Genomic DNA, 26962 nt, shown 5'->3' with positions numbered 1-26962 from the left:
TCCCCTAGCAGAAGAAAATACCCAAATATCCCAAGACTGTGTCTCTCTGGCTTTGCAATCCTAAGTTTGAATCCTGCCACCCACGGGCTGGTTACCCATCACAGTCCTCTCACTGCTGCCATGAGGAACGCCTCTCTGTTCCCCTCATGCCTCTGGGTCTTCTCTCACGCTGTTCCCTCTGTCTGGAACAGCAGTCCTCCCCTTCACCTGCCTAAAACACACATCCTTCAAATCTCAGCTTAAATGCCACTTACTGACCCTCTCAGGGCTGGACCGGGTGCCCATCCCCGTGCTGCCTCAGCACCCCGTATTCTCCATCACAGTGCTCAATCCACTGCAGTCTAATTGCGTTGCCTGCATTTCCCAGTAGACTGCACAGCGGGGCTGCGCTTGCCCCCACACCATGTTCCTAGTGTTTATTTTGCACAGCGCCAGGCACCCAGTGCTCTTTACATGTCTGTTGAGTGGAATAAGAAAGCTGGCCTTGGCAAAGTTGCTCTCTGAACTCTAGTTTCCTCATCTGTGAAGTAGATTTGTGCGTACTTCAGCCGGTTGTTGTGAGGATTAAATTAAAAGGAGAAAGAGCCCAGCATGGTGCCTGGCACCCAGTAGACCCCTATAACTGGCACCTACGACTATAATATAGAATCCCACCCCCACATCCCAACAATTATGCTGCGCTGACTCTACCTACAGTCCCTAAGCATTCACATTTCACTCATGAAATGTCTGGTGGCTAGTTTAGGGGTATGTGAGAGAACTGGGCCTGAGGACTTCAGTACTAAGGCCTTCCCTGCCCTAACTAGATGGCGGCTGGTGTGGCCAGGGCAAAGGCGGCAGACGGCCCTAAGTGGTTCCTTACCCTTTATCAGTCTTCTTCTCTGCAACAGTAATTCTTCTCTTCGGAATCTCTCTGGATCCAGTTCCGAGTAGTTCCAGCTGTTATAGCTCTCTGGGCAAGGATATATACCTAAGAGGGAGTCAAGAGTGATAATGAAAACTTCCACAGAAGAGAATGGGAGGCAGAAAACGGAAGACAGAGGCCTCGGAGATGCCCCTGCTGGTTCTGGGGAGGGTGGGCCTCCAGCATTAGCCCCCCAACACTGGCCTTGTGGCCTTGGACAGTCACCCCCTCTCTAGGAGGCTTTGGTTTCTTCATCTGGAAAATGGAGATGGTGATGCCCACCCTGCACCCCTGACAGCTGGATGTGAGGGTCAGATCACCATGGACATGTGAGCGTGTGACGCGCTATACAGATGTGAAGGCATTATAGTTATTTGTTTTCCTGTCCATCTCCTCTGCTCTCACTGGACTCTGAGCTCCTGGAGGGCCCGGGCTGGGTCTTATTCATCTTTGCACCTCCAGAGCTTAGTGTTGAACCTGGCACATAATAAAGAGGTACTTAGTAAGTGTTTGTTCAACATATTATCACACTTAGTACCAGAAATGGGTTCGCCCTAAATATCTGATGGTCATGCTTTTAGGGCTAATGCTTTTCTTTTGAGGAAATCATGTGTTTCAAAGTCTTGGCTTCTTAGAACCTGAACTCTCAGACATTATAGGGACCCCGCTGTCTCCCTCAGTTCTTTGGTTTAGAAAGGAAAAGACCAAGGATTACTTGAGAAATTTGAGCCCCTATGCAAAGCTGCTATTCTACTGGACAAAGTAAGAGGACAGAAAGTTTATTACTGGGATGAATCAGGAGGAGGTACAGCCTTGGACAAAAAGGGGAATAGGAAGGAGGAACAGAAAGAAAAGAGTCAGAGAATAGGAGGCAGGATGGCACAGTGGTTGAAGACCTAGCTTTGCAGTGGGACAGCCTGGATCTGAATGCCTGCTCTCCCATTTGTTTGCTGTTGGACTTCTCTGATCCTGTGTATGTTAAGAGGATTAAATGAGTGTGCAGAAAGGAGTTAACATAGCAGGCCCAAGATTGCTGGCCTTAGAAAAGGCCTGCTTGCAAGGTTGGCCCTTGGCTGGTAAACATTTCCTTACCCTGATATAAAACTTTCCCTAACTACCTAGAAGAAATGGAGAAATTCCTAGAAATATACAACTTACCAAGACTGAATCATGAAGAAATAGGAAACTTGAACAAATAATGAGTAAGGAGATTGAATCAGTAATCAAAAACCACCCAAACAAAGAAAAGCCCGGACCAGATGGCTTCACAGATGAATACTACCAAACATTTAAAGAAGAATTAACTCCAATCCTCCTCAAACTCTTCCAAAAAACTGAAGAGGAAGGAACACTCCCAAATTCATTTTAGGAGGCCAGCGTTATCCTGATATCAAAGCCAGATGAGGACACTACAAGAAAAGAAAACTACAGGCCAATATCCCTGATGAATATAGATGCAAAAATTCTCAACAAAATACTGGCAAACCAAACTCAACAGTACATTAAAAGGATCATGCATCATGATCAAGTGGGATTTACCCCTGGGATGCAAGGATGATTTAACATACACAAATCAATAAATGTGATACACCACATTAATAGAATGAAAGATAAAAATCATATGATCATCTCAATAGATGCAGAAAAAGCATCTGACAAAATTCAACACCATTTCATGGTAAAAATTCTTAACAAAGTGGATACAGAAGGAACATACCTCAACATAATAAAGGCCATATATGACAGGCCCAGAGCTAATATCATACTCAACAGTGAAAGGTTGACAGCTTTTCCTCTAAGATCGGGAAGAAGACAAGGGTGCCCACTTCTCACAACTCCTATTCAAAATAGTACTGGAAGTCAGAGCAATTAGGCAAGAAAAAGAAATAAAAGGCATCCAAATCTGAAAGGAAGAAGTAAAGTTGTCCCTGTTCACTGATGACATGATCTTGTATATAGAAAAACCTAAAGACTCCACCAAAAAACTGTTAGAACTAATAAATTCAGTCAAGTTTCAGGATATAAAATCAACATAAAAAAATCAGTTGTGTTTCTATACACTAACAATAAACTATCTGAAAAAGAAATATAGAAAATAACCCCATTTACAACATCAAAAACAATAAAAGACTTAGGAATAAATTTAACCAAGGAAGTGAAAGATCTATATATTGAAAACTATAAGACACTGATGAAAGAAATGGAAGAAGACACAAAGAAGTGGAAAGATACCCCATGTTCATGGATTGGAAGAGTTAATATTGTCAAAATGTTCATGCTATCTAAAGACATCTATAGATTCAATGCAATCTCTCTCAAAATTCCAATGGCATATTTCACAGAAATAGAAAAAAAGTTCTAAAATTTGTATGGATCCACAAAAGAACCCAAATAGCCAAAGCAATCTTGAAAAAGAACAAAGTAGGGGCTGGCCCAGTGGCATAGTGGTTAAGTTTGCGCACTCCACTTGGGTGGCCTGGGGTATGGGGGTTCAGATCCCGGGTGTGGACCTACACCACTCATCAAGCCATGCTGTGGTGGCCTCCCACATACAAAATAGAGGAAGACGGGCACAGACGTTAGCTCAGGGACAATCTTCCTCAAGCAAAAAGGGGAAGATTGGCAACAGATGTTATCTCAGGGCCAATCTTCCTCACCAAAAAAGAAAAAAGAAAAAAAGAAAGAGAACAAAGCTGGAGGCATCACACTCTCTGATTTTAAACTATATCACAAAGCTATAGAAACCAAAACTGTATGGTACTGGCATAAAAACAGACACATAGATCAATAAAACAGAATTGAGAGCCCAGAAATAAACCCACACATATCCAGTCAATTAATATTTGACAATGGAGCTAAGGATACTCAATGGAGAAAGGATAGTCTCTTCAATAAATGGTGTTGGGAAAACTGGACAGCCACATACAAAGGAATGAAACTGGACACCTATCTTACACCACTCACGAAAATTAACTCGAAATGGATTAAGGGCTTAAATGTGAGATCTGAAACCATAAAACTCCTGGAAGAAAATACAGGGGAAAAGCTCTTTGATGTGAGTCTTGGCATGATTTTTTGGATATGACACCAAAAGCATGAGCAGCAAAACAAAAATCAACAAGCGGTCCTACATCCAACTGAAAAGTTTCTGCACAGCAAAAGAAACAACAAAATGAAAAGGCAACCTATGGAATGAGAGAAAATATTTGCAAATCATGTATCTGATAAGGGGTTAATATCCAAAGTATACAAGGAACTCATAGAACTCAATGGCAAAAACACAAATAGCCTGATTAAAAAGCGGGCAAAGGACCTGAATAGACATTTTCCAAAGAAGACATACAGATGGCCAACAGGTACCTGAAATGTGCTCAACATCACTAATCATCAGGGAAATGCAAATCAAAACCACAATGAGATATCACCTCTCACCTGTCAGAATGGCTATTATCAAAAAGACAAGAGATGGGCTGGCCCGGTGGTGTAGTGGTTAAGTTCATGCGCTCAGCTTTGGCAGCCCGGGGTTCACAGGTTCAGATCCTGGGCACGGACCTAAGCACCACTCACCAAGCCATGCTGTGGTGGCCTCCCACATACAAAATAGAGGAAGATGGGCACAGACATTAGCTCAGGGACAATCTTCCTCAAGCAAAAAGAGGAAGATTGGCAACAGATGTTAGCTCAGGGATAATCTTCCTCACAAAAAAAAAAAAAAAATGAGAGATAACAAATGCTGGCAAGGATGTGGGAAAAAAAGGAGCCCTTGTGCACTGTTGGTGGGAATGTAAATTGGTGTAGCCACTATGGAAAACAGTAAGAAAATTCCTCAAAAAATTAAAAATAGAACTACAATATGATGCAGGAATCTCACTTCTGGATATATACTCAAAGGAAATGAAATCATTATCCCAAAGAGATATCTGCACTCCCACGTTCACTGCAGAACTATTCACAGTAGCCAAAACACGGAAACAACCTAAGTGTCCATCAACAGATAAAGAAAATGCAGTATATATACACAATGGAATATTATTCAGCCATAAAAAAAAGGAAATTCTGCCATTTGTGACAACAAGGATGAACCTTGAGGACATTATGGTAAGTGAAATAAGCCAGACAGAGAAACACAAATACTGTATAATCTCACTTATGTGTGGAATCTAAAAAAGCTGAACTCATAGAAGCAGAGAGTAAAATGGTGTTTGCCAGGTGCTAGCAGGGTGGAGGAAATGAGGAGATGTTGGTCAAAGGGTATAAACTTCTAGTAATAGGAGGAACAAATTCTGGGGCTCTTACGTACAGCATGGTGACTATAGCTAACAATACTGCATTACATACTTCAAAGCTGCTATGAGAGTAAATCTGTTCTCACCATAGCAACAACAAAATGGTAATTAAGTGAGGTGAAGGATGTGTTAACTAAGCTTATTGTGGTAAACATTTTGCAATATATACATGTATCAAATCATCACATTCTACATCTTAAACTTATACAGTGTTATACATCAATTACATCTCAATATATCTGGGGGGAAATTTTTCCCTGACAACAGCGGCTCATTGTGCTCAGACTGTTTGTAAAACAATGTGGCTTATGCTAAATACCTGCTTTCCTGGAAGTTGGGTACATGATAGAGGTGTCTACGTGACCAGCCTTCAATAAAAACCTTGGGCGCTGCTCCTCTAATGGGCTTCCCTGGGCAGAAACATCACACGTTGCTACATTTTCATCCCAGAGGGATTGCATAACCCCTCATGGGAGGGAGCAAGCATAAGAAAGCCTACACATGACCAACCCTGCCTGTCTTTCCCCTAAAGATCTGGCCGGGTAGCCTTACTATGTCTCTATAAGAAGTCTTAGCCATGAATATAACAATACGCTGAGATGTGTGAGTTCTCCGAGCAAACCTCCTAATGTGGGAGTGATCTTGGAGACTCCCAACACAGCAGGAAATGTAAAAGTGCTTACTTAACATAGTACCGAGGACACAGGAACCTCTCAATAAATAGTAGCTTTTAATGACCTTAGAAAATGTCTGCGTTGAGATTGGGGAAGTGGGGAAGGAGACTGAAAAGCAAACTGGCACTGTGTGTGCTGCAGGGAGAGGGGACCATGGTTGGGCCACTTGGGGTCACAGGGCGGGTGGAAGGGTAGGATTATCTGACCGGCACACTGCTTTTGGGTTCCTGAGTTCTGGGTCCATCAGCCCACAGCACAAGGCTAACTAATGGGGCTGTGCTGAAACCTGCTCCCTGCAGATGCAGCTGGGCACAAAAGGGCAATTTGGAAGGTCTCAGAACTGTTTCGAAGAAGCAGGAAAATCGGGACTCCTTGGGGCTCTAACCGCACACTTCACTTTCTTGAACGTCAAGGAAAGAAAAGGACAACTGTCCCCGTGAACGGTGTGATGGCAAACAACGACATACCTAGGCTCCGGTGGAAAAGGCGTTTCCGGAATTGCTTTCCCAGGAGAAAGCAGCCACTTCTTACCTGAAATCCACAGGCTCATCGTGTTACAGATCGCAGACTTGAATTCATGTGTGTTGAACCAGGACTGCGGGAAGCAGCAACAGAAGCTGGTGTACAGGGCTTTACTCAGAAGTGATGGCAACCTCTAGGGGGCAAGCAGAGCTCGGGCAACGTTCTGGACACTTCCACACCCAGAAAAGAACCCCTGACTTCAGAAAGAATCTGTCATGAAACTCTCTACCCAACACTGTCTGCCTTCCTCGCCACGAGGAGGTGCTTTCCATCTGCAGCTGCCCCCCATCTCAGCGGACTCCTCACCTTACCTGGGACCACTCCTCAAACACCACGCTATGCTATGTGTGGCCAGCAACCTCCCCCTTCCCCAGCTGCTCTGAACGTGGTCTGTGGCTCAGCCCCTTCCACAACTTGGTCAAACAGTAACCCAGAAGATGACAAGATATATTTGACCTACCATCTCTCTGTCTCCCAGAGAAAATAGTCAGTACTACTTAGTATTTTTTTTCCTATGCACAGGTCGTTCTCTTGTTGCTTCTTAACTATGGTTGAGCTCAAATTATACAGTTATATCTGGCTTTATTCATTTAATGTTATAACATAAGCACTTCTCCGAGTTGTTATAAACTCTTTGGGATTTTTTTTTTTTTTCCTATAGTGACCTTCATAATATTGTGCTGAGTGGACACATCAAAATTTATTTAAACATCCCCCATCGGTGGATATTGTCTTGTTTCTAAGATTTTGCATTACAAACCATGGGGAATAATTATTTTTATTTATTAAGCTATCTCAGTGTCTGGCACATAGTAGGCCAGATTTGTTGAATGCATGAATCAAAGTAGCTTTTCCTGTATATTAGATTATGTCCTCCAGAAGACAGTGTAATAATAGTAATTATAGCAGCTATGATATATTAGGGGCTTATTATATACTGGGCGGTATGTCAGATGCCTTATAAACATCATCTCATTTAATACCTAGGACAAGTCAGTGAGAGAGGCATTACTATCCCCACTTTATGGATGATGAAACTGAGACACAGAAAGCCTAAGTGACTTGTTAAGCAGACACTTAATTAGTAAAAGTGCCTTTCAGTATAATTGTACCAATTCAGACCCTCACAGTGCCATTTCCCTAAATCCTTCACAACCCTGGGAATCACACTCTTTAATCTATGCAATCTAGCAGGTAAAAAGGGGTATTGAATGATTATTGTTTTAATTTCTACTTTTGATTATTGTTAAGGGTGAACTTTTTTTCCCTTTTGCATTTCCCCGGGTGAATTTCTGGTTTATATACTTTGTCCATTGGTCTATGAGGTGTTTCATTTTTTCTTATCGATTTGTAAGAGTTCTTTATGTTGTGTGACATATATGCTACCAGATACATTTGACTATACATTTTGCATAGTTTTGCCTTTGCCTTTTGACTGTAGTAATTTAAATAATTTATATAGTTAAATTCATCAGTCTTTTCCTTTATGGTTACTTCCTTGGGATCATATTTAGAAAGTCCTTCTCCACCCTCAAATCATGTGAATATTCACTTATATTTTCTTCTAGCAATCCTTTTAGTACATATATTTACACACATATAAAAATATATATGTATATTCATACTTTTAATTTTAAAATTACATGCTTATTTAAATACTATAGAAATATATAAAATAGAAAAGGAAGCCTCTTATAACCTCATTCCCCAAAGATAACCATTGCTAAGAGTTTGGTAAATATTTTTCCAGATTTTTTTCCTATTCATAGACACACACACATATATACTTATATACATATTTTTCACATAGAGTTGTGTAAATTGCCTTTTCACTTGAAATATATCATTACATCTTTCCCAATCAGTATATATATAGATCTACCTTATTTTTTGTAACTGCTGCATTACAAGTCAGTGTATGGATATATCACAACGTACTTATTACTCCCTATGGAAAGAATGTTAAAGGCATTCTATTGGCATTAGAAGTGAATAGATATCTAATGTGATTTTTTTCTAAACAGTGGTTGATGCTCACTTTTAAGAGAACCTCTTCATAGTGGGACCTGGGTTCCTGAAGCAAAAGAAAGGCATAGTGTTGGGATATCCTGTGGAACAGCTTATTCTGGACCTCCTTGTTTGGCTATCAGAAATAAAAATGGAGAAGAAATTACTAGAGTTCCTTGATGAAACAGCCAAGGGCTGAGATTCTTAAATAAGTATTTCTCTCATTTTTAGGAAACTTATTCTCAAGGTATTTAACCTCATATTATTTATGAAATAATATACTAATTTGGATTTATAAAACATGTATATAGAAGTAAAGTGTTGAAAAAAGCACCCTAACTCTAGGCCAGGAGGTCCTGACTTTACTCTCGGCCCTGCCCTTGACCAGCTACGTGACACGGACCAGTTCCTAAAGCTCAGGGGAGCCACAAGACATTGTATAATGGCTGAAGCATAGGGTATAGGGCCAGGTAGGGGTGGGGAAGGGATGGGGTGACAGATGAGGCTGCAGGGTGGTCCATGGAATCAGAGGGGCTTATAGCCCACATTGAAGAGGCTGGATTTGTTCCATAGAAAAATAACTTAAGCATGGGAGAGAATCAACCAGATTTGCATTTACCTGGTACCTTTCATGAAACATCCACCAGAAGCTATCCAGCCATATGGCTCTTAGAGAAGGAGAAGAGAGAAACTTCTCTAATTCTCTATCTGAACAGAAAGACTTGAAAAGAAACAAAATTCACATTATTATTGTTGTTGCTATTGTTCTTTTGTCTTTTTATTCACCTGGAGCCACAGCCAGATTCCTAATCATCTCCACTCAAAACCTGCCTTTCCTCCTGTCCCATGGCTTGTTATTGTTATTAATTGCACCATCTTTCCACCAGTCATCTTTGGAGTCAAAATCCTTTGGAGTCAACCTAAAAGAAACACACTTAGGGGCCGGCCCCATGGCTTAGCGGTTAAGTGCGCACGCTCTGCTACTGGTGGCCCAGGTTCAGATCCCGGGCACGCACTGACACACCGCTTGTCCGGCCATGCTGAGGTGGCGTCCCCACATACATCAACTAGAAGGATGTGCAACTATGACATACAACTATCTACTGGGGCTTTGAGGAGAAAAAGGAAAAAAATAAATAAAAAAAGGAGGAGGAGTGGCAATAGATGTTAGCTCAGGGCCGGTCTTCCTCACAAAAAAAAAAAACACACTTAACCTTTTAGTGAGTGCCAACTATCTGCCTGGCCAGGTGTTTGTATATGTTCTCATTTAGTTATTATTATAATCGTATGAGGCATGCATTATTATCTCCATTTCACAGATGAGGAAACCGAGGACCAGAGAGCTGGAGTCACTGGCCCAAAATAATACAGCCAACAAACGGAAGAGCCAGGATCAAAACCCATAACTCTAGACAGCTGCTCTATGCTCTCACCTATGTTCAATCAACAGTAATCAATATCAACAAACCAGATACTATAAATGCAAATCAATGGACTATAAGATTCTGCTGAGTTAGTAGTAAGCATATGGAATTCTAAAACTAGAATAGCATTATCAGTGAACTCAGAGGGGCAGAAAATTCAGCCTTCACTCTCACACAACCGGGTCTTGAACCTTGCCCTGACTCCAAAGCTATTTCCGTAATAATAGGTAACATTTGTTGAATTTTTACTATGTGTTTGGCTGTGCACCTTATCACACTTCATTTTTCACAAGCTATCTATGTGGTGGATACTATAGCTATCCCCAATTTATAGAAGAGGAAAGTGAAGATCGAAAGGTTAGGATTCTTGCCTAAACTCACATAGCCCGGAAGTTCGAAAGCAGGCAGCCTGACCCCAGAGACACCACACAGGCTGCCTCTCCTCTCACCATTAGGAAGAGCAAAGAGATCGTGCTCTTGCCACCCTCCTGGACACAAAGAGAAAGACTCCTTGGCTCTCCCTTCAAGCCTGTGGAAGCCGAGGGCAGCGTGCATTAACAGGCAAACCTCCCTCATTAGCAAGGAGCTCTCCAGCTCTGCTCTTGGCTCTTTTTCACCCTTCCTCCCATTTCCTGAGTGAGGCAGTTTAGTGGGGTGGTTAAGAGCACAGACGTCGGTACCAGAATGCCTGGTTCACATCTAGCTCTTACACTTGTTAGCTGTTATTGAAGCTGTGTGTGCTCAGTTTCCTCACTGGAAAATGGAGATGATGATGATAACAGTCCCTCCTCGAGGATGGCTGTGAGGATTAAATGAGTGACTGATACACACAAAGAACTGAGAACAGTGCCAGGCGCCAGGGAAGCACGAGAAGTGTGCTAGTTCTTCATTGTTTATTTATCCACCCTCCTGCTTGTTTCAAAAAGGATTTCATTTTAGCCCCTCAACAGATACTGGGATGGTGATGGAGAGTCCCTGCCCTTGAGGTGTTCACAGGTAAACAGACATTTACAATGCAGTGTGATATGTGCCCTGAGAGAAGGAATCCCAGGGGGACGTGGAGCCTGGAGGGGCATCTAATCTGTGCTGGGGGTACCAGGGAAGGTTTTAAGAGTAAAAATAACAGGACGAAGAAGGGAGAGCTGAGAGCTCCGCAGAAAGGAAAAAAGCATGTGCCAAGGTTGTGGAACTGCACAGCACACTTAGGGAACTTCAAAGGGTTTCTGCACAGTGGAAGCACTGGGTGTGGGTAGTGAGGCCAGGCAGGAGCCAGACCGTGAGGTACCTGGGTGCTGGGGCTGAGAGTTACTCTGAAACTGGACAGGGGAAGGGTAGCAGCCAGCACTGATAAGGTTTCAACAGGGCAGTAACCCGTGAGGTTGGTGTTCTAGCAAGATCCCTGGAGGCAGTATAAAAGAAGTATTGAGGGGATTGAGATAGCAAGGCAGATGACACACTGGGAAGCAGGTGAAGCGATCCAGACAGGAAACTGTGGAGCCTGAACTTGGCAGTGTCAGTGGGAAGGAGGAGGAGGTACAGTAAAGATGGTAGTTGAATCTAATGACCTCTCGGATGTGGAATGAGTGTAAGGGAGGAGCCGGGTTGGTGCCCAAGTGGAAGTTTGTGGTTTTCAACAAGATAGGGAACCCAGGAGGAGAAGCAGGTCTGACGAGTCTGAGAAGTCTGAGGGACATCGGGGAGAGGAGGCAGAGGAATATGGGACTCAGGAGCACAGCAAAGGGTTTGGAGGTAGTGACACAGTTCCTAAGCGGTGATTAGCCGCATGTGGGGAGGAGATTACCAGTGTCCGTGAACATGCTCTCCATGAACATGGACGGTGAGGGGCTTGGAAGACCAAGATGGTGCTACCTGAGTAGAGGGAGAATGCCACCACAGAAACCAAGGAAGAAAAGAATTTCAGGTGCAGGGAGTCATCCTCTGGGTCAATTCTACAGAGGGGTCATCTAAGATAACAACAGAAATACATCCTTTGGACTTGGCAATATGAGAGTTAATGGTGGATTGACGTGGGCCACTTTCAGTGATGGAATGAAGGTGGGAAACCAGATTGCAGCAGGACGAAGAGAGACTGGAGGTGAGAAAGTGAAGCCAGCAAGTGTGGCAGCTCTTCTGAGAAGTCTCAGGCGAGCCTCAGTGCTGAGCTGGGGCTGCACTACTGAGCAAGGGAGACGGGGCTTTTGTCCTCATGGAGCTCCTGGTCTAGCAATGGCCTCCAGATTCTCTGAAGCAGAGGCAAAGTCAGCTGCCAAGAGTGAGGGGGAGGGGATGGAGGAGAGGATTGGAGGAGGCAAGTAAAAGTCTGGGATGGCCCCTGAGCAGGATGGAAGAGGATCCTTTTAAAGGTGAGGCACAAATTTGCCTTGCATTTCCCAGGAGCCAAAGAAAAGCAGGAAAACAGCATCAGTTTAAGACTAAAAGCATTCCAGGAGATGCACAGTTTTTCTTGGGATTAAAACCTAAGGAAAACATTCCCCATGGCACCTCAAAAATGGAACATTAAGTAACATAGTAGTCACTGTCCTCAGGGCTACCCACACAGCAAATGGAACACGAGCTCGTGTGGCTGTGCCAGTGGGCCTGTCAAGGGCAAGCAAGAACGTAGGCTGGAAGGTCACCCAGCAACAATGAATCCATGAAATACCCAATCCATTCATTCTTGAGTCTTCTTTCCTTTTTAAATTATAGCAAAAAGAAGAAGAAGAAAACATAATCTTATCACTGAGAGAACAGTGGTAATATCTATGTATGGTTTCATCCCTGGATTTTCCTGTGTGCTTATATAACATTGTATTGTAGAGCGTTTTATATGCTGATATTTTTCATTTACCATCATAGCATAGCCTATTAGAATACACTCTTTATAAACATTCATTTAATGGCTAAGTAGTCCATAATATATATACTGAAAATGACTGTACTATCCTTCTATTACTGATCATTAAACTGTTTTTAATAACTGATAATAAAAACTACCATTTTTTGAGAGCTTATGACTTACTAAGCACTGTGCTAAGTGCTTTTATACATATTATCTTATTTATTTTACAATAACACTTCAAGGTAGAGACTGTTATTATCTCTGCATTACAGGAGAAGAAGCTAGAGCCCAGAGAGCCACTTAAGCACCACGATGTACTACCTTCCAGTTCCTTGTTATCATAAATAACAACATGGTGAACACCTTTTTACATTGTTCTGGAGAGAATGTGATGCTCTGAGTGCCTGCCGCTCCTCCGCCTCTCTGCTGAGGAAAGCAGGGGATCAGATACCTGACCCCAGGGTGACTACTGCCTGGTCCAGAGACTTGGTGAAAGGCAGTTGTCCACTCACTGACCACAGTCCATGCTGGAGCCTGGCACTGGAACTCCAGCAAACACCACTGTCATAGTGGGCAGTGACTGGCCCAAACAGATCATCGCTGTTAGGAAGTCTGAATGTAAGACACGGAGGAATGAGACAGATGGGACTGACGCAGAGGCACAGCCAGAGAGAAGGCAGCAGGGAGAACTCATGAAGAATAGAGGAGGAGAAGGAAGGACGGGGAGGGGAAGAGGGAGAGGCAGAGGGGAGGGGGAGAGACAGTGGGGAAGAGAGAGAGGGGCAGAGAGAGAAATAGAAAGAGAGAGAGCAGGTGTGTGGTTTGAAGCAGCAGTGAGAAGGACAGGTAGAAGACACTAAGAAGATGGGTCCCAGGAATGGTAGGGTGACTAGTAAGGAGCTGAGAGGCAATGACCAGAGCTGCCTTGGGGACACAAGAGTTACTGTACAATCACGAAGGGTGATGAGGCACAGCTGCAGGGATGCCAAGACCATTTCCTCGGCTTCCTCCCCCCTTCACACCTCCTCACAATCATGCCCCACCTCCTGAGGGGCCAGCATCCTCTCACATACACACACAGGTTCTTCTGGGCCTTAGAACACAGATATTCCTTGATTGACGATGGGTTACTTCTTGATAAACCCTTGGTAAGTTGAAAATATCGTTAAGTCAAAGATGCATTTAAGGGGCTAGCCTGGTGGCGTAGTGGTTGGGTTCGCGCACTCCAGTTCTGGTGGCCCAGGGTTCGCAGGTTTGGATCCCAGGAGGGGACAGACATACTGCTTATCAAGCCATGCTGTGGCAGGCATCCCACATAAAGTAGAGGAAGATGGGCAAGGATGTCAGCCCAGGGCCAATCTTCCTCTGCAAAAAGAGGAGGACTGGCAATGGATGTTAACTCAGGGCTAATCTTCCTCACACACACAAAAAATACCTAACCTACCGAACATCACAGCTGAGCCTAACCTGCCTTCAATGTGCTGAGAACACTTGCATTAGCCTACAGTTGGGCAAAATCATCTAACACAAAGCCTACTTTATAATAAAGTGTTGAATATCTCATGTAATTATTGAACACTGTACTGAAAGTGAAAACAGAATGGTTGTAAGTGTACCAATTGTTTACCCTCAGGATCACATGGCTGCCCAGCATCAGGAGAGAGTACCTTACTGCATATCACTAGCCTGGGAAAAGAACAAATCTCAAAATTTGAAGTGCAGTTTCTACTGAATGTGTATCACTTTTGCACCATCGTAAAGTTGAAAAATCGTACAAACCATCACAAGTTGGGGACCGTCTGTCCTCCCTTCCTGAGGAAACTGGTGCACTGCTCTCCAAGTGGGCGACCCACCCCAAGGAGTACCATGGGGCCTGGGAAGAAAATATTCTAACTACTGTCTAATGGAGAAAAAAAAGAAATTAAGTTTACTAATACACAACGTAGCAAGTGCCAGCAGAACACTATATCATTTATACACAAACATATATCATGAGGGTGTATACTCAACATTTTTGCTAATAGGATACACGATCAAAACAGTCTGGAGACCAGTGCTCTGGCAGAAAAAAACCTAGGTTTTGGAGGGAACATGGGCTTGGGTTCTAATCCCGGCTCAGTCACTTGCAAACTGTATAGCCCTCGGCGGCTTACTCAATTGCCCTGACTCTGTTTCCCAGGGTCTAAAACTGGGACAGCTGTGTCTGCCTGCCACACGGGTTGCTGTAAAGTTGGCTGGGTGTCACAGAGGTGAGCTGCCTGCTCTTTCGCCTTACCTTGCCACTAATGGGGTTTCTCTCAGCCCGGATCACATTGCCCACCATGTCACAGAAGTCCACCCCATTTGGAAGCTCGTTTGGCATAGAGTTGTTAAATTGTGCATACTGGTACAGCTCTGCCAGCAGGTTTTTATCTGCTGTTTTCTGAAGCAAAAAAGTAGAATATGAAAATGGGGTCCTTCATCTTGATAGTTTAAAACAATAGGATATCCTCCCCTTTTTTATTATGAAGACAATTTAACAACTTTACAGAACGCTGAAATAAATGAGGACGCGTTCAAGATCCCAGCACCCCTTACCGAACACCTATTTACATCATTTCTCTTTTCCCTTTCAGGTTTTGAGCACATGTATACAAATACGTACGTGTAACTTCAATCATTTTACAATACGTATACACACACACACTTTTATGTCCTGCTTTATTCACTTAACTTTAGATTTTTCACATTGCTACATTGTCTTCACATTTATCATTAAAATAATATACCCCATTCAGAAGATGTGCTATAATTTAATTAACTGCTCACTTCCAATTAATATTAATGTCATTAATAACTTGGAGCATATATTTCTCCCCCTTTTGGGTTATTTAGTATGAATTTCTCAAAATGGCAATATTAGATCAAAGGATATGACTATTTCTATGGTTCTTAAAATATATCATTAAATGGATTTTTAGAACAAAAATAAAATATGATGACTATTAAAAATGTAAAAATAAAGGCAAGTAAAGAGGAAACCAATTACCATCACCCAAAGGCACCTCCTGGAAACATTCTGAGGGACTGAATTACTCTCTCACTGGGCTGTGGCGTTGAGGATGGAAAACCTCAGTGATTAACTGACCTGACTCTGAGTCAGACGACCTGGGGTCAGATGTCAGTTCCACCATTTACTAGCTGTGCCACCATGGGCAGGACATTTAAATCTGCTCAGCCACCATCATGGGTAGTATGACAGTTTCGAGGCAGACTCTCAACTACTGGGCTTTATGCTGTGTGGGAATTTCCTAGGCTACAAGGTGAACAAAGGATAACAATGCCATCCTGGTTCACATCCTCCAGCACTTAAAGATTGAATACATATGACCTGGGTAGTTTAAGGAGCAAGCTTAGGCGAATCTTAACTGGCGGCCAGATTGCTGCTGGATAGATAGCCGACAGAGCCCAGCCTCGGGTCTGAGGATCTGAGCGGAAGCGGGGCTCTGCCGTCAACAGGCTGCATGATGCTGGACAGGTCATCTCACTCCTCTTGAACCTCAGCTTCCCGGAGCATCTGCAGTGACCAACGTGACTAGCGCCGCTGTAGGAACGGCCCGGGAGCTGTGCAGAACAGTGGCTCTGTGTGAGCTGAATCTGAACTCATTGTTTCTACGGGGAAACAGACAAATGACCCCTGGAACACTCCTCGTTCTACCCTTTCAGCGGTGTTATGAGAAATTCTAGCGTTATTAAGATACTTTAAGATCCTCTAAAAAGGAAACTCTGCAATTTTCCTGCACAATCACCAACCAGGTGCCAAGGATTCCCTCTCTAGGAATAAAGTCTATTTCATGCCCTGCAGAAACCAGTCTGAAACAGACCCAGCAATAGACCCCTTACCCTTTTAATAATGAAAGATTTGACGTTCCTGGATGCTGAGCCTCTGCAAATATACTGTGCTTTTCTTTGACTCTTGTCTGCAGAAGAAGAGAGAGAAGACGTGAGCAACCACAGGGTCTGCCCACTGCTGCGCAGCTCCTACAACTGTGATTTTCCATTCAACCTGAGCTGCCAGACGACACTCACTCTGCTAGTCCACTAGCTCCCACCTGTGTTGCTGACTTACTCAGATACCCGCCCTTATTTGATTAGGCTGCTCGAGCCAGAAACGCAGCTAGGGGAGCAGATGAAGCATGGGCTTTGAAATGAGGCAGGGACGGATCCAGGACCTGCCACAGGCAAGCTGTGTGACTTTCAGCAAGTTGTTTCCTTCCCCCTACACCTGTTCCTTCATCTATAAAATATATTCAGTGGTACCTACCTCACAGGGAGGGGCGTCACGAAGATTTAACAGGGGAATACGTATGAAAGCACCTTGGTGCAAAGGTGCAACGTATCACGTAGGAGGTAGTCTCTAAATGGTATTGTCCTTCCCTCATTCCTTGCCCAAAGCAAGAAGTCAGATTTAAGGCCCCTTCAGAAGAGGACAAAAATATCCTCATCTGAAACTCTGGATTTCCAATCAATTGCATTTTAGATACCAAAAAAACAAAAAACAAAAACCACCATGAAAACACCATCAAAGCTATGAGAAAGGATTTTTGCCTCTGTCTCCTGGGCCGCTGCGACTTTTTTCTCTTAAAACCTTCTTCTCCAATTCAAATCTCTCAATTGCCTTCAAAAACCAAAAAGAAATGGGGCATTAGGAATTAATGTAAATCTTGGTGGAAGGTAGGGGTCAAGAACTAGGCCATTTCTCCTGCTGGTGCACAAAAGGCCCAGAGCAAAGTTTGTGGCAGCGCCTTGCTGTCTTCCCTCTAGGGCGTAGGGCCTTGGAGGCCCTTGGTCAGTGTCGCCACCAATACATCCCCCCTACCCGCCCTCTCTCACACTGCCCCTCCTCCTGGCTACACCTCCTCCAGGCTACACCTCTGCGGAGTACACGATTTGGAATGGGGTTCCAATCATGGCTCCACATGTTATAAACTATTGTTTAATCTCTCTGTAGAAGAGGGATAAAAATACCTACCTTCCAGTGTTCTTATAAGGATCAGATATAAGTATTTAATGTGTTATAAAACACAAGCACAGAGGCTATCAGATAGGAGCTGCTCAATAAAGTGTAACTATTATCATTATTAACCATCATACCCTTGACCTCTCAAGACTTCTCTTGATCTCTGACTCCTCCGCCCCCACCGCCCTACCCCCTCCTGAAATGCAAGAAAGAAAAATGAATGTCAGTGACCCAACAAATCACCCACAAATTGTATTGATTGTCCACCATGAGCCTAGCACTGTGCTTGGACTAAAAAGTTAACAAAGAAGTATGATTCTGTGTTCTTGCCCTAAAGGAATTTACAATCTACTTGGAGAGCCAAATCAACAAGGCGGAACAATTAAGTCCTAATCTGCTACATCTAGGATTCAAACAAGTGAAATCAGTAGGAGCAGGAGCAGTCACAGAGGACTGACCAGAAGAGGTGGGACGCGAGTGTTGGGGGAAAGGATGAGGCATCTGTCTCCTTAGCTCGAGAAACTGTGAAATGCCTCTCCAGCCTTCCCCCACCTCTCTCTTGAATTGGCAGTCCTGGCCTACAGGAGCTAAGTATACTGGACACGTGTGCAGGTGTGTGTGTCTGTGGGGGAAAGGATCATATCGGTAAACATACGTATCAACATTGTTGCTCCAATTAAGTACACCGAGATAAGGCATGCTGAATGAATTGGATGTGTATGTGTCAACGCAGCAATACAGCAATGTCCCTGTGGTCCCTACCAGGATGCCATTGTCGCCGATAGGGTCAAGGCCTGGAAGGATGGAGAAGATATTCACAGAGAGAGAGCAGAAGGGATAGTTGAATGCTGGAAGAAAAGCAAGTTTTAGGGGGAAAATGATGACACCTGAGCTTGCATTTGGGATGACAGAAGGACCTACAGAGGGGCTGTTCCCTGGAAGGGAACTCCCAAACCTGGCTGATGACCAGCACTGCTGGGGAATTATTCAGATATACAGATTCATTAGAGATATTTATCCCTTAGGTCTGCATTGGGTCTGGAATTGTTTATTTATTGTGGCTCCTGAATAGTTCTCTATTTAAATTTGAAAAACCAATAAATAATTTACATGGTACAAAATCAATCAGTACAGTAAAAAGTCTCCCTCCTACCCCTCGCCCAATCCCCTTAGTTTCTTAGCCTTCCAGAGATGTTTCATTCAAATGGGAGCACACAAGACATGCAATCCCACACCTTGCTCTTTCTTTTGGTTTTGAAAAGCTCCCAGGGGATTCTGATGATTAGTTAGGTTTAGGTATCACTCTTCTAGGTAGCTGGGAATATGAGACTGAAATACAGGTGAGAAGTTACAATTTGCGAATGTATCATTCATTCCACAAACATTTCCTGAGCACCTACTAAAGGCCAAACCCTGTGCCGATGTTGAGGATGCAGCAGTGAGCAGAGAACGCCGTCCTCGCCCTCACGGGCTCACAGACTAGTGGGGAGAAGTGGGTGATTATGAGGTGATCAGTGCTGCTGTGAGGAGGGGCAGGATGCCAGGAGTGTGCCCAGAAGGGACACCTACACTAGTCTTGGGGTAGAGGGTGCAGGCAAGGCCTTCCTGAAACTGGCAAACAGTTAACCTTTGATGATTAAGCAGCTAGTAACTATGGGGGATCGGAACTGGCCACCTCAAAATACGTCTCTGCCTGAAAGACACTTTGACCCCCACCCCCACTAACTGACCAAAAGAGGTTGGGATGGGAGGCCTGCCCCCAGGACAGCCCATTACCATAGGCTTTTCCGGGTATCTGGGAGGGTCCTTGCTAAGCCCATTCTTAGTTCTGGTTACCCTTCATAAGAGACATTTACATTTGTAAAGGAAATCTCCATTTGTAAAGTTATCTTCTTCCCCGTACCAGGAAGAAGGGCAGGATGGTCTTACCTAGAAACTTATCAGAAAGGAAGGTGAGGACTGAAATCTGCATGACAAACTTACCCATTATTAACTGTGCTGTTTGGGCAATATGCTATCTGACTCCTACTAGGTTCCTATAAATGACATCTCCCTGGAGCCTGGGTCACCATGGTAATGGGTGTTTGAACTACTTTTTTCAGGAGTTGGAACCCCTTGTCCACTCCAGGCTGGTTGAGACCACCAACCCATCAAGTGGGCTACGCAGACATGTGTCCGATAGGCGACCTTTTGACATCGGGAGGTTAAAACTACACCCTTAGGGCAGGCTGACACCACCATTCTGTGAACGTGTGTCCTACAAAGAGGCATGAAGCCTGACTACGCTTGCGCAGATCATCAATTACCTCATCTCTCCTCACCTCCAATCATTTCAGACCACCTTGGCCCCTACCACATGAATATCCCTGAGTCCTTGTTTTCAGGGAAGCGGATTTGAGATTCATTCTCCTGTTTCCACACTTGGCTGCCTTGTGATTAATAAACCTTCTCTCTCTCTGCAATCTCATCGTCTTGGTGATTGGCTTACCGGGCGGTGGGCAAAAACGGACCTGGTGTGGTAACATTCCCAGGCAGAGAGAAGAAGGAACGTGCCTACCTCTGTGGTGAATGGTAAAGCTGTGATGGCAGGCGAAGAAGCTCTCGAGGGAGTGAGACTGGAAAGAGGAGCTAAGCAAGGTTCATGGCCAGAGACTGGAGGGAAACCCAGTGGAGAGCATGGGAGAAGAAATACAAATGGGATACAAATGGCTGGGAGGTGGGAGGGGGATCTGGGACTCAAAAGTAGACAGCTCATCCATCCATTAGTGCAAATCCATCAAGCACCGCCTATGCACCAGGCACTGTGCTAGTGATAAGGGCTCAAGACAAGGTTGACGTGAGGGAAGCCATGTTGTAGAAAAGAAACTCTGCTGTAACTTTGAATGACCTCTGACTAACTACCCAGCTGGATATGCATCCTCCAGGAGATCTCACTGCTCTGTAGATTTTACGACCCCTGCTTGTGCATGTACCTCCCAGCTGCGATAAGATGACGACTTTGTTCTTTTGAGTTCCTTAGGAATGTGATGACCCCCGAACAGGGAGTCTATGCTGATAGCCATCATCAGTGAAAACAGAGATCTAGTGTGGCACTCCTAGTCTGTAACACCAGAAGGTCAACATTCCTAACCCCCTCCCCAATAACCCAATGACATACATAACTGCTGTAAGATTTTGTGCCCCCTTAAGATGGTTCTTTTGGACATGAGTCGGCCGTCTTCCCTCTTGCTAGCAAGCAGTAATAAAAAGTCCTTTTTCTCCTACCACCTTGCCTCTTGACCATTGGCATGTCTTGCGGCGGGCAGACAAACCCCCTTTTTGGGCGGTAACACTAGGTGCCGTCCAGCAGGGCAGCATGGAGGCTGGAGAAACCAGTCTGTCTATAGGTGCTGACTCGGGAAAAGTGGTCACACAGTCCAGGCAGGGCAAGCTGCAGCCAACAGAGGTTGGGCAGGGTAGCCCAGGGATGGGCTCCGGTGGCAGCAGGCAGTCAGCATCTGGCACATCTGACCAGCTGCCTGGGCAGAGGAGCAGGAAGGACACACCAGGGCCCCCTTCCTCCAGGTCATGTGAGGACCCAAGGTTGCTCCTGCCAGCCTCACTCTGGCTCTGACTGGCCATGAAGAACACCTGAGGAGATATGACAATACTGGGCAGTCTTGAAAAGGCACCAGATCCTGCTTCTGGGAGGATAACGTCATTCTTTTTCCTGGTTTTAAAATTATCATTAAAAAATCACAGAAGAACATACAAATACATTCTTGTTGTAAAATATCCAAACATTACAGAAGTATATGGAGTAAAAAAAGTTTACCCATCTTCCATTCCACCGCCTTTCCAGAACTGACTCCATTTGGTGTGTATCCTTCCAGACTTTTCTCCTACATATTTATACATATACAATGTCCTTGCTGTGAGCCATGCACTCTTCTAAGCTCTGATCTAAGGGTTTTCACAAGTTTTAACTCATCTAATTCTTGCAACAACCCCATGAGGTAGATACATTATTAATGTTATCATCACCTTACAGGAAGCCAAGGCTCATAAAGGTTAAATAATTTACCCAAAGACACAACGTGAGAAAACAGTAGAGCAGGAATTTAAACTCTGACGGTCTTACTCCAGAGCCTGCGCCTTTAGTGGTACGCCCTCTCCCACATATCGATGCACACATACATAGAGAGAGTGTTTTTAAACTTACATGGAATCAGTCCAAATAGTATGTGTGTATATTTTGCTATTATTCACAATTCAGTTCTAAGCTCAATAGTGGGGTAGGAGAGACTGAAGCTAATGGTCTCCTTTCTGCATCAGTAAAGAATGGCTTAACCTCTGTGAAAGACAATTTGATTGTATTTACCAAAATTCTAAATTTCACTTCTAGGACTCTATTCTGCAGAAATACTTGCAAATGAGCCCCAAGATACACATACAAAAATATTCACATGTTCACTATGATGAAAATACCACTGAAATATTTATCAATAGGGAATGGTTAAATTAATCAAGCCATATCCAACCTTTAGAATATTATGCAGCTATGAAAAGGATGGCGCAGGTCAACAATACTGACTTTGAAAAATCTCCAAGAGGTATTTACACTAAAGATAAATAAATGAATAAATAAGAGAAAACAAAAGCATACAAAATAGTATTTATGGTAGGATCCTGCTTATAGTAAAAAAAGAAAATAATAACCCTAAATGTATGTGTTGTATATTTCTAAATGTATAAAAAAAGGTTCTGGAAGATACACACCATATGATTAGCAATGGTTACTTCTAGGGAGGGAAATAGGGCTGGGGGAAAAGTGATTTTAACTGTTTACTTATATACTCATAGATAGCTTGAATATTTTAGAAGAAGCGTGCATTACTTTGTTATTTAAATTTTTAAAAATAAAACCAAAAGATTGACTCAAGAGCTGACTGACCCTAAAAGTCAGTACTGGAAAAGTTGGGATGAAGGTAAAGCTAAAAACTCTGGAGGCAAATCACCAGGTCAGGACCCTGGGGGCAGAGGAACTTGGTAGAAAGCAAGATGACAGGTGGGAAGGGGTGAGGAGGTTTAGGTGGAGTGAACTGGCAGGAAGTAAAGCAGCAGGGTTTTAAGACAGAACCAAAGAAGCAGAGGGCTGTGATGGGAGAGAAGGAGGAGAGCCAGAGGGCACAGGGATGAAGGTCAGGCCAAGTGGGGACTCAGAGAAGATCTTCTTCCAATCTATAGAACTGTGCTGCCGACAAATGACTTGGGTTTTCATCTAGTCTGAGTCTCTCTCATTGTGTCTGGCGACATAGACAATAACATAAATGAGGGAAGCAGGCCAAACGTAAGACCACATTGCAACCAACACTCCATATCAGGAAGCAGTAGGGAGTGGTGGGGACTGTGGTGAACTGGAGAGCTCATGCTCTGATAAAGAGAGCCACTGCTCTTCAGCTCCAGCTGATGACTGACACATGGAAATGCAGGCGCAGCCGAAAGACTGCCTGGGTCAACTGGTGCAGACAAACAAAATACATGGAAAGCCCAGACTTGGCCCACAGACCGAGCGGGAGTGACCTCTGTGTAGATGAAAACCCTGCAGGTTAGAGAATGAACTTGCCCACAGCACACAGGATCCCCCAAAGAATAAATCTTCATCACCATAATCCTCCTCCCCCCAGCCGCCGTGTGTGGGAGTGAGGCAGGGGAACTCCCTGAGCTGTGAGGGCTTGTCCAGTCTGACCCTGTGGAACTGACCCTCCCAACAACAGCATACTCAATACCGGTGAGGAGCAGGTCCTTAGTGACTTGTTGGTTGGTTGACATCGTTTTGTTGCTCTCATTTCAAATCTCCATATCTCCATATCTTGGAGATTTTTAGATTTATGCCTCAGATTTCTTAAGTGCAGTTAAAAATCAAATACACGCTATTGCTAAAGCCCAAGATAGCCAAAAAGACACTTCTGGATGATTCACGCTAGTGTTCTTCCACCTGGTGGGAGCTGTGCCACCCAACCAGTACTTATACGGAACTCCTGTCTCCCAGCAAGCCCGCTGCGTGTGCGTGTGCGTGTGCATGTGTGTGTGTGAAATATCGGCGGGTTCGTTTCCTTTAAATTTTTATAAAAGTGAATCAAAATTAACGTCAAGGCTTCCAGTTTCCAGTCCAGCATGTAAGGAGCTCAGAAGTCATCACTCTATCCTTATAACAAGTAAAAACCTTTTGAACAAACTGAAAAATCAACAACTCTTCTGACATCTGTCAGAGAAGTGAGGTCACAGGGAAAACTGCTGTCCCCAAAATTGGAGAGACCAACAGACAGCTACAGAGCATCACAAAGTACCAGAGCAGAAACCTTCACGGGAACCAGTACCAGGATAAGAAAATCTGTAACTGACGAATTGCTGGAGGTTCAGTGTGGACAAGACTGAGAGTTAAAAACTCCAGGGGGACCCAATCTTCAGGGGCCCCTACACTTTTAAGCTTTACTTCCAGAAGGTCACCAGGTCCTCAAAGTGAATATCAGAGAAAAATCCCCTGGTACTTCCAGCAGGAGGAGAGGAAAAGTAACCATTTTGAAATATGTCATATGTCATAGCATTTTGTTCTTCTAACAAGGCCTGCCCTCAGGAGAAACTATTTTATCAGAGCCTAACTTACAGGAGGGAAGGGAAATATTCAACATTTTGTTCTTCTAACAAGGCCTGCCCTCAGGAGAAACTATTTTATCAGAGCCTAACTTACAGGAGGGAAGGGAAATATTCAACATTTTGTTCTTCTAACAAGGCCTGCCCTCAGGAGAAACTATTTTATCAGAGCCTAACTTACAGGAGGGAAGGGAAATATTCAACGCCAGCCCTGTCTAGCCATCTTGTCCCACCTAAGCAGGAAAAAAACTGAGGAACACTGGTGAAGTTCACAGCCCAGGGGCACAGGCTCCCCAAAAGACAAGAGACCCAATCACAGGACTACAGACACATTCCCTCCCCTCACACCTCACCACCACATCACTGAAGGCCCGTTTACTGCAGTTCCTTCTACTCGGTACATCATGTCCACCTTGCAACAGAAAATTACAGGGCTTATTAAAAGGGAAAAAACATAGTTGGAAGAGAGTGAACAAGCATCAGAAACAGACTCAGATACGGCAGAAACGTTGGAATTATCAGGTGGGGAATTTTTTAAAACTATGACTAATATGCTAAGGCCTTTCATGGAAAAAGCAGACAACACACAAGAACAGATGGATGATGTAAGCAGAGAGATGGAAATTCTAAGGAAGAATTAAAAAGAAATGCTAGAAATCAAAAACACCGTAACAGAAAGGAAGAATGCCTTTGATGGGCTCATTAGTAGACTGGAAACGGCTGAGGAAAGAAACTCTGAAATTTAGGATATGATGATAGAAACTTCCAAAATGGAAAAGCAAAGAGGAAAAAAAGACTGAAAAAAATAGAACAGACTATCCAAGAACTGTGGGACAACTACAATAGGTGTAACATATGCATAATGAGAATATCAGAAGGAGAAGACAGAAAGGAACAGAAGCAATATTTGAAGCAAAAATAACTGAGAATTTCCCCTAAATTAATGTCAGACACCAAAACACAGATCTCAAAGCTCAGAGAACACAAAGTGGGATAAACGCAAAACACACACACACACACACACCCTACACCTAGGCATTTCATATTCAAACTTTAGAAAATCTAAAAATCTTGAAAGAAGCCAGAGGAAAAGAAACACATTCATCTATAGAGAAGCAAAGATAAGAATTACATCTGACTTCTCAGAAACCACGCAAGCAAGAAGAGAGTGGAGTGACATATTTAAAATGTTAAGAAAAAAATAAAAACCTACCAATCTAGATAAAATCAACAAAACCAGAAACTGGTTCTTTGAAAAGATCAATAAAATTGATAAGCGTCGGGCCGGCCCCGTGGCTTAGCGGTTGAGTGCTTGCGCTCCGCTACTGGTGGCCCGGGTTCGGATCCCGGGCGCCCGCGCACCAATGCACCGCTTCTCCGGCCATGCTGAGGCCACGTCCCACGTGCAGCAACTGGAAGGATGTGCAACTATGACGCGCAGCTATCTACTGGGGCCTTGGGGGGAAAAAAAGGAGGAGGATTGGCAATAGATGTTAGCTCAGAGCCGGTCTTCCTCAGCAAAAAGAGGAGAATTAACACGGATGTTAGGTCAGGGTTGAGCTTCCTCTCACACACACAAAAAAATCGATAAATGCAGAAATAGAAGTATAATGATGTACACCTGAAATTTATACAATGTTATAAACCAATGTTACTGCAATAAATAAAAAATTAAAAAAGAAAAAAAAATCGATAAGCCTCTAGCCAGGCTAAGTAAGAAAAAACAGAGAAGACACAAATTAATGATATCAGAATGAAAGAGAGGACATCACTAGAGGTCCTATGGATATTAAGAGGATAATAAAGGAATATTATGAATAACTCTGTGCCTACAAATTTGGTAACCTAGATGAAATGGACCAATTCCTTGAAAGACCCAATCTGCCAAAATTCATACAAAAAGATATAGACAATCTGAATAGACATACAACTACTAAAGAAATTGAATCAATAATTAATAACCTTCCAAAACAGAAAGCACCTGGCCCAGATGGCTTCACTGGTGAATTCTACTGAACATTAAGGAAGATATTATATAAATTCCGTACAATCTCTTCCAGAAGATAGAAGCAGAAAGAATACATCCTAACTCATTCTTTGAGGCCAGCATTACTCTAATACCAAAATCGGGAAAAAATATTACAAGAAAACTACTGAGCAATATCTCTCATGAACACAGATACAAAAATCCTCAAGAAAATATTAGCATATTGAATCCAACAATTATACACCATGACCAAGTGGGATCTATCTCAAGTAAGCAAGGCTGGTTCAACACTTGATAATCAATTAACGTAATCCAGGACATCTACAGGCTAAAAAATAAAAATCACATGATCATATTAATAGATGTAGAAAAAGCATTTGACAAAATCTAGGACCAATTCGTGATAAAAACTCTTAGCAAACTAGGAATAGAGGGGAACTTCCTCAACTTCATAGAGCACATCTACGAAAAACCCTGCAGCTAACATCACACTTAATGGTGAGAAACTTGAAGCTGAGATCAAGGACAAAGCAAGGATGTCCCTTCTCACCACTGCTTTTCAGTATTGTACTAGAAGTCCTAGCTAATGCAATAAGACAAGAAAAAGAAATAAAATGTGTACATATTGGGAAGGAAGAAATAAAACTTTGTTTACAGATGATATGATTGTCTATGTAGAAAATTGGA

At 43.5% G+C, this 26962-nt stretch overlaps 1 protein-coding gene across 1 annotated transcript in view; it reads right to left on the bottom strand.

Moving 5' to 3' along the window:
• The window catches only part of FAM227A (family with sequence similarity 227 member A), a 72209-nt gene that overhangs the window by 37887 nt on the left and 7360 nt on the right, over nucleotides 1-26962 (bottom strand). Inside the window, exons 4-10 of the mRNA XM_014793212.2 lie at nucleotides 17244-17313; nucleotides 16539-16615; nucleotides 14932-15078; nucleotides 9013-9114; nucleotides 8425-8529; nucleotides 6396-6519; nucleotides 863-970 (exon numbers count right to left, since the gene is read on the bottom strand). Coding sequence (XP_014648698.2) covers nucleotides 863-970; nucleotides 6396-6519; nucleotides 8425-8529; nucleotides 9013-9114; nucleotides 14932-15078; nucleotides 16539-16615; nucleotides 17244-17313 — 733 coding nt within the window. The remainder of the gene's footprint in view (nucleotides 1-862; nucleotides 971-6395; nucleotides 6520-8424; nucleotides 8530-9012; nucleotides 9115-14931; nucleotides 15079-16538; nucleotides 16616-17243; nucleotides 17314-26962) is intronic.

Source organism: Ceratotherium simum, chromosome 25 (genome assembly GCF_057802395.1).
Source record: "Ceratotherium simum simum isolate JZ-2026a chromosome 25, ASM5780239v1, whole genome shotgun sequence".
Lineage (NCBI taxonomy): Eukaryota > Metazoa > Chordata > Mammalia > Perissodactyla > Rhinocerotidae > Ceratotherium > Ceratotherium simum.
Note: the sequence above shows the minus strand (reverse complement) of the source record. Positions and strands in the feature narration are given on the sequence as shown.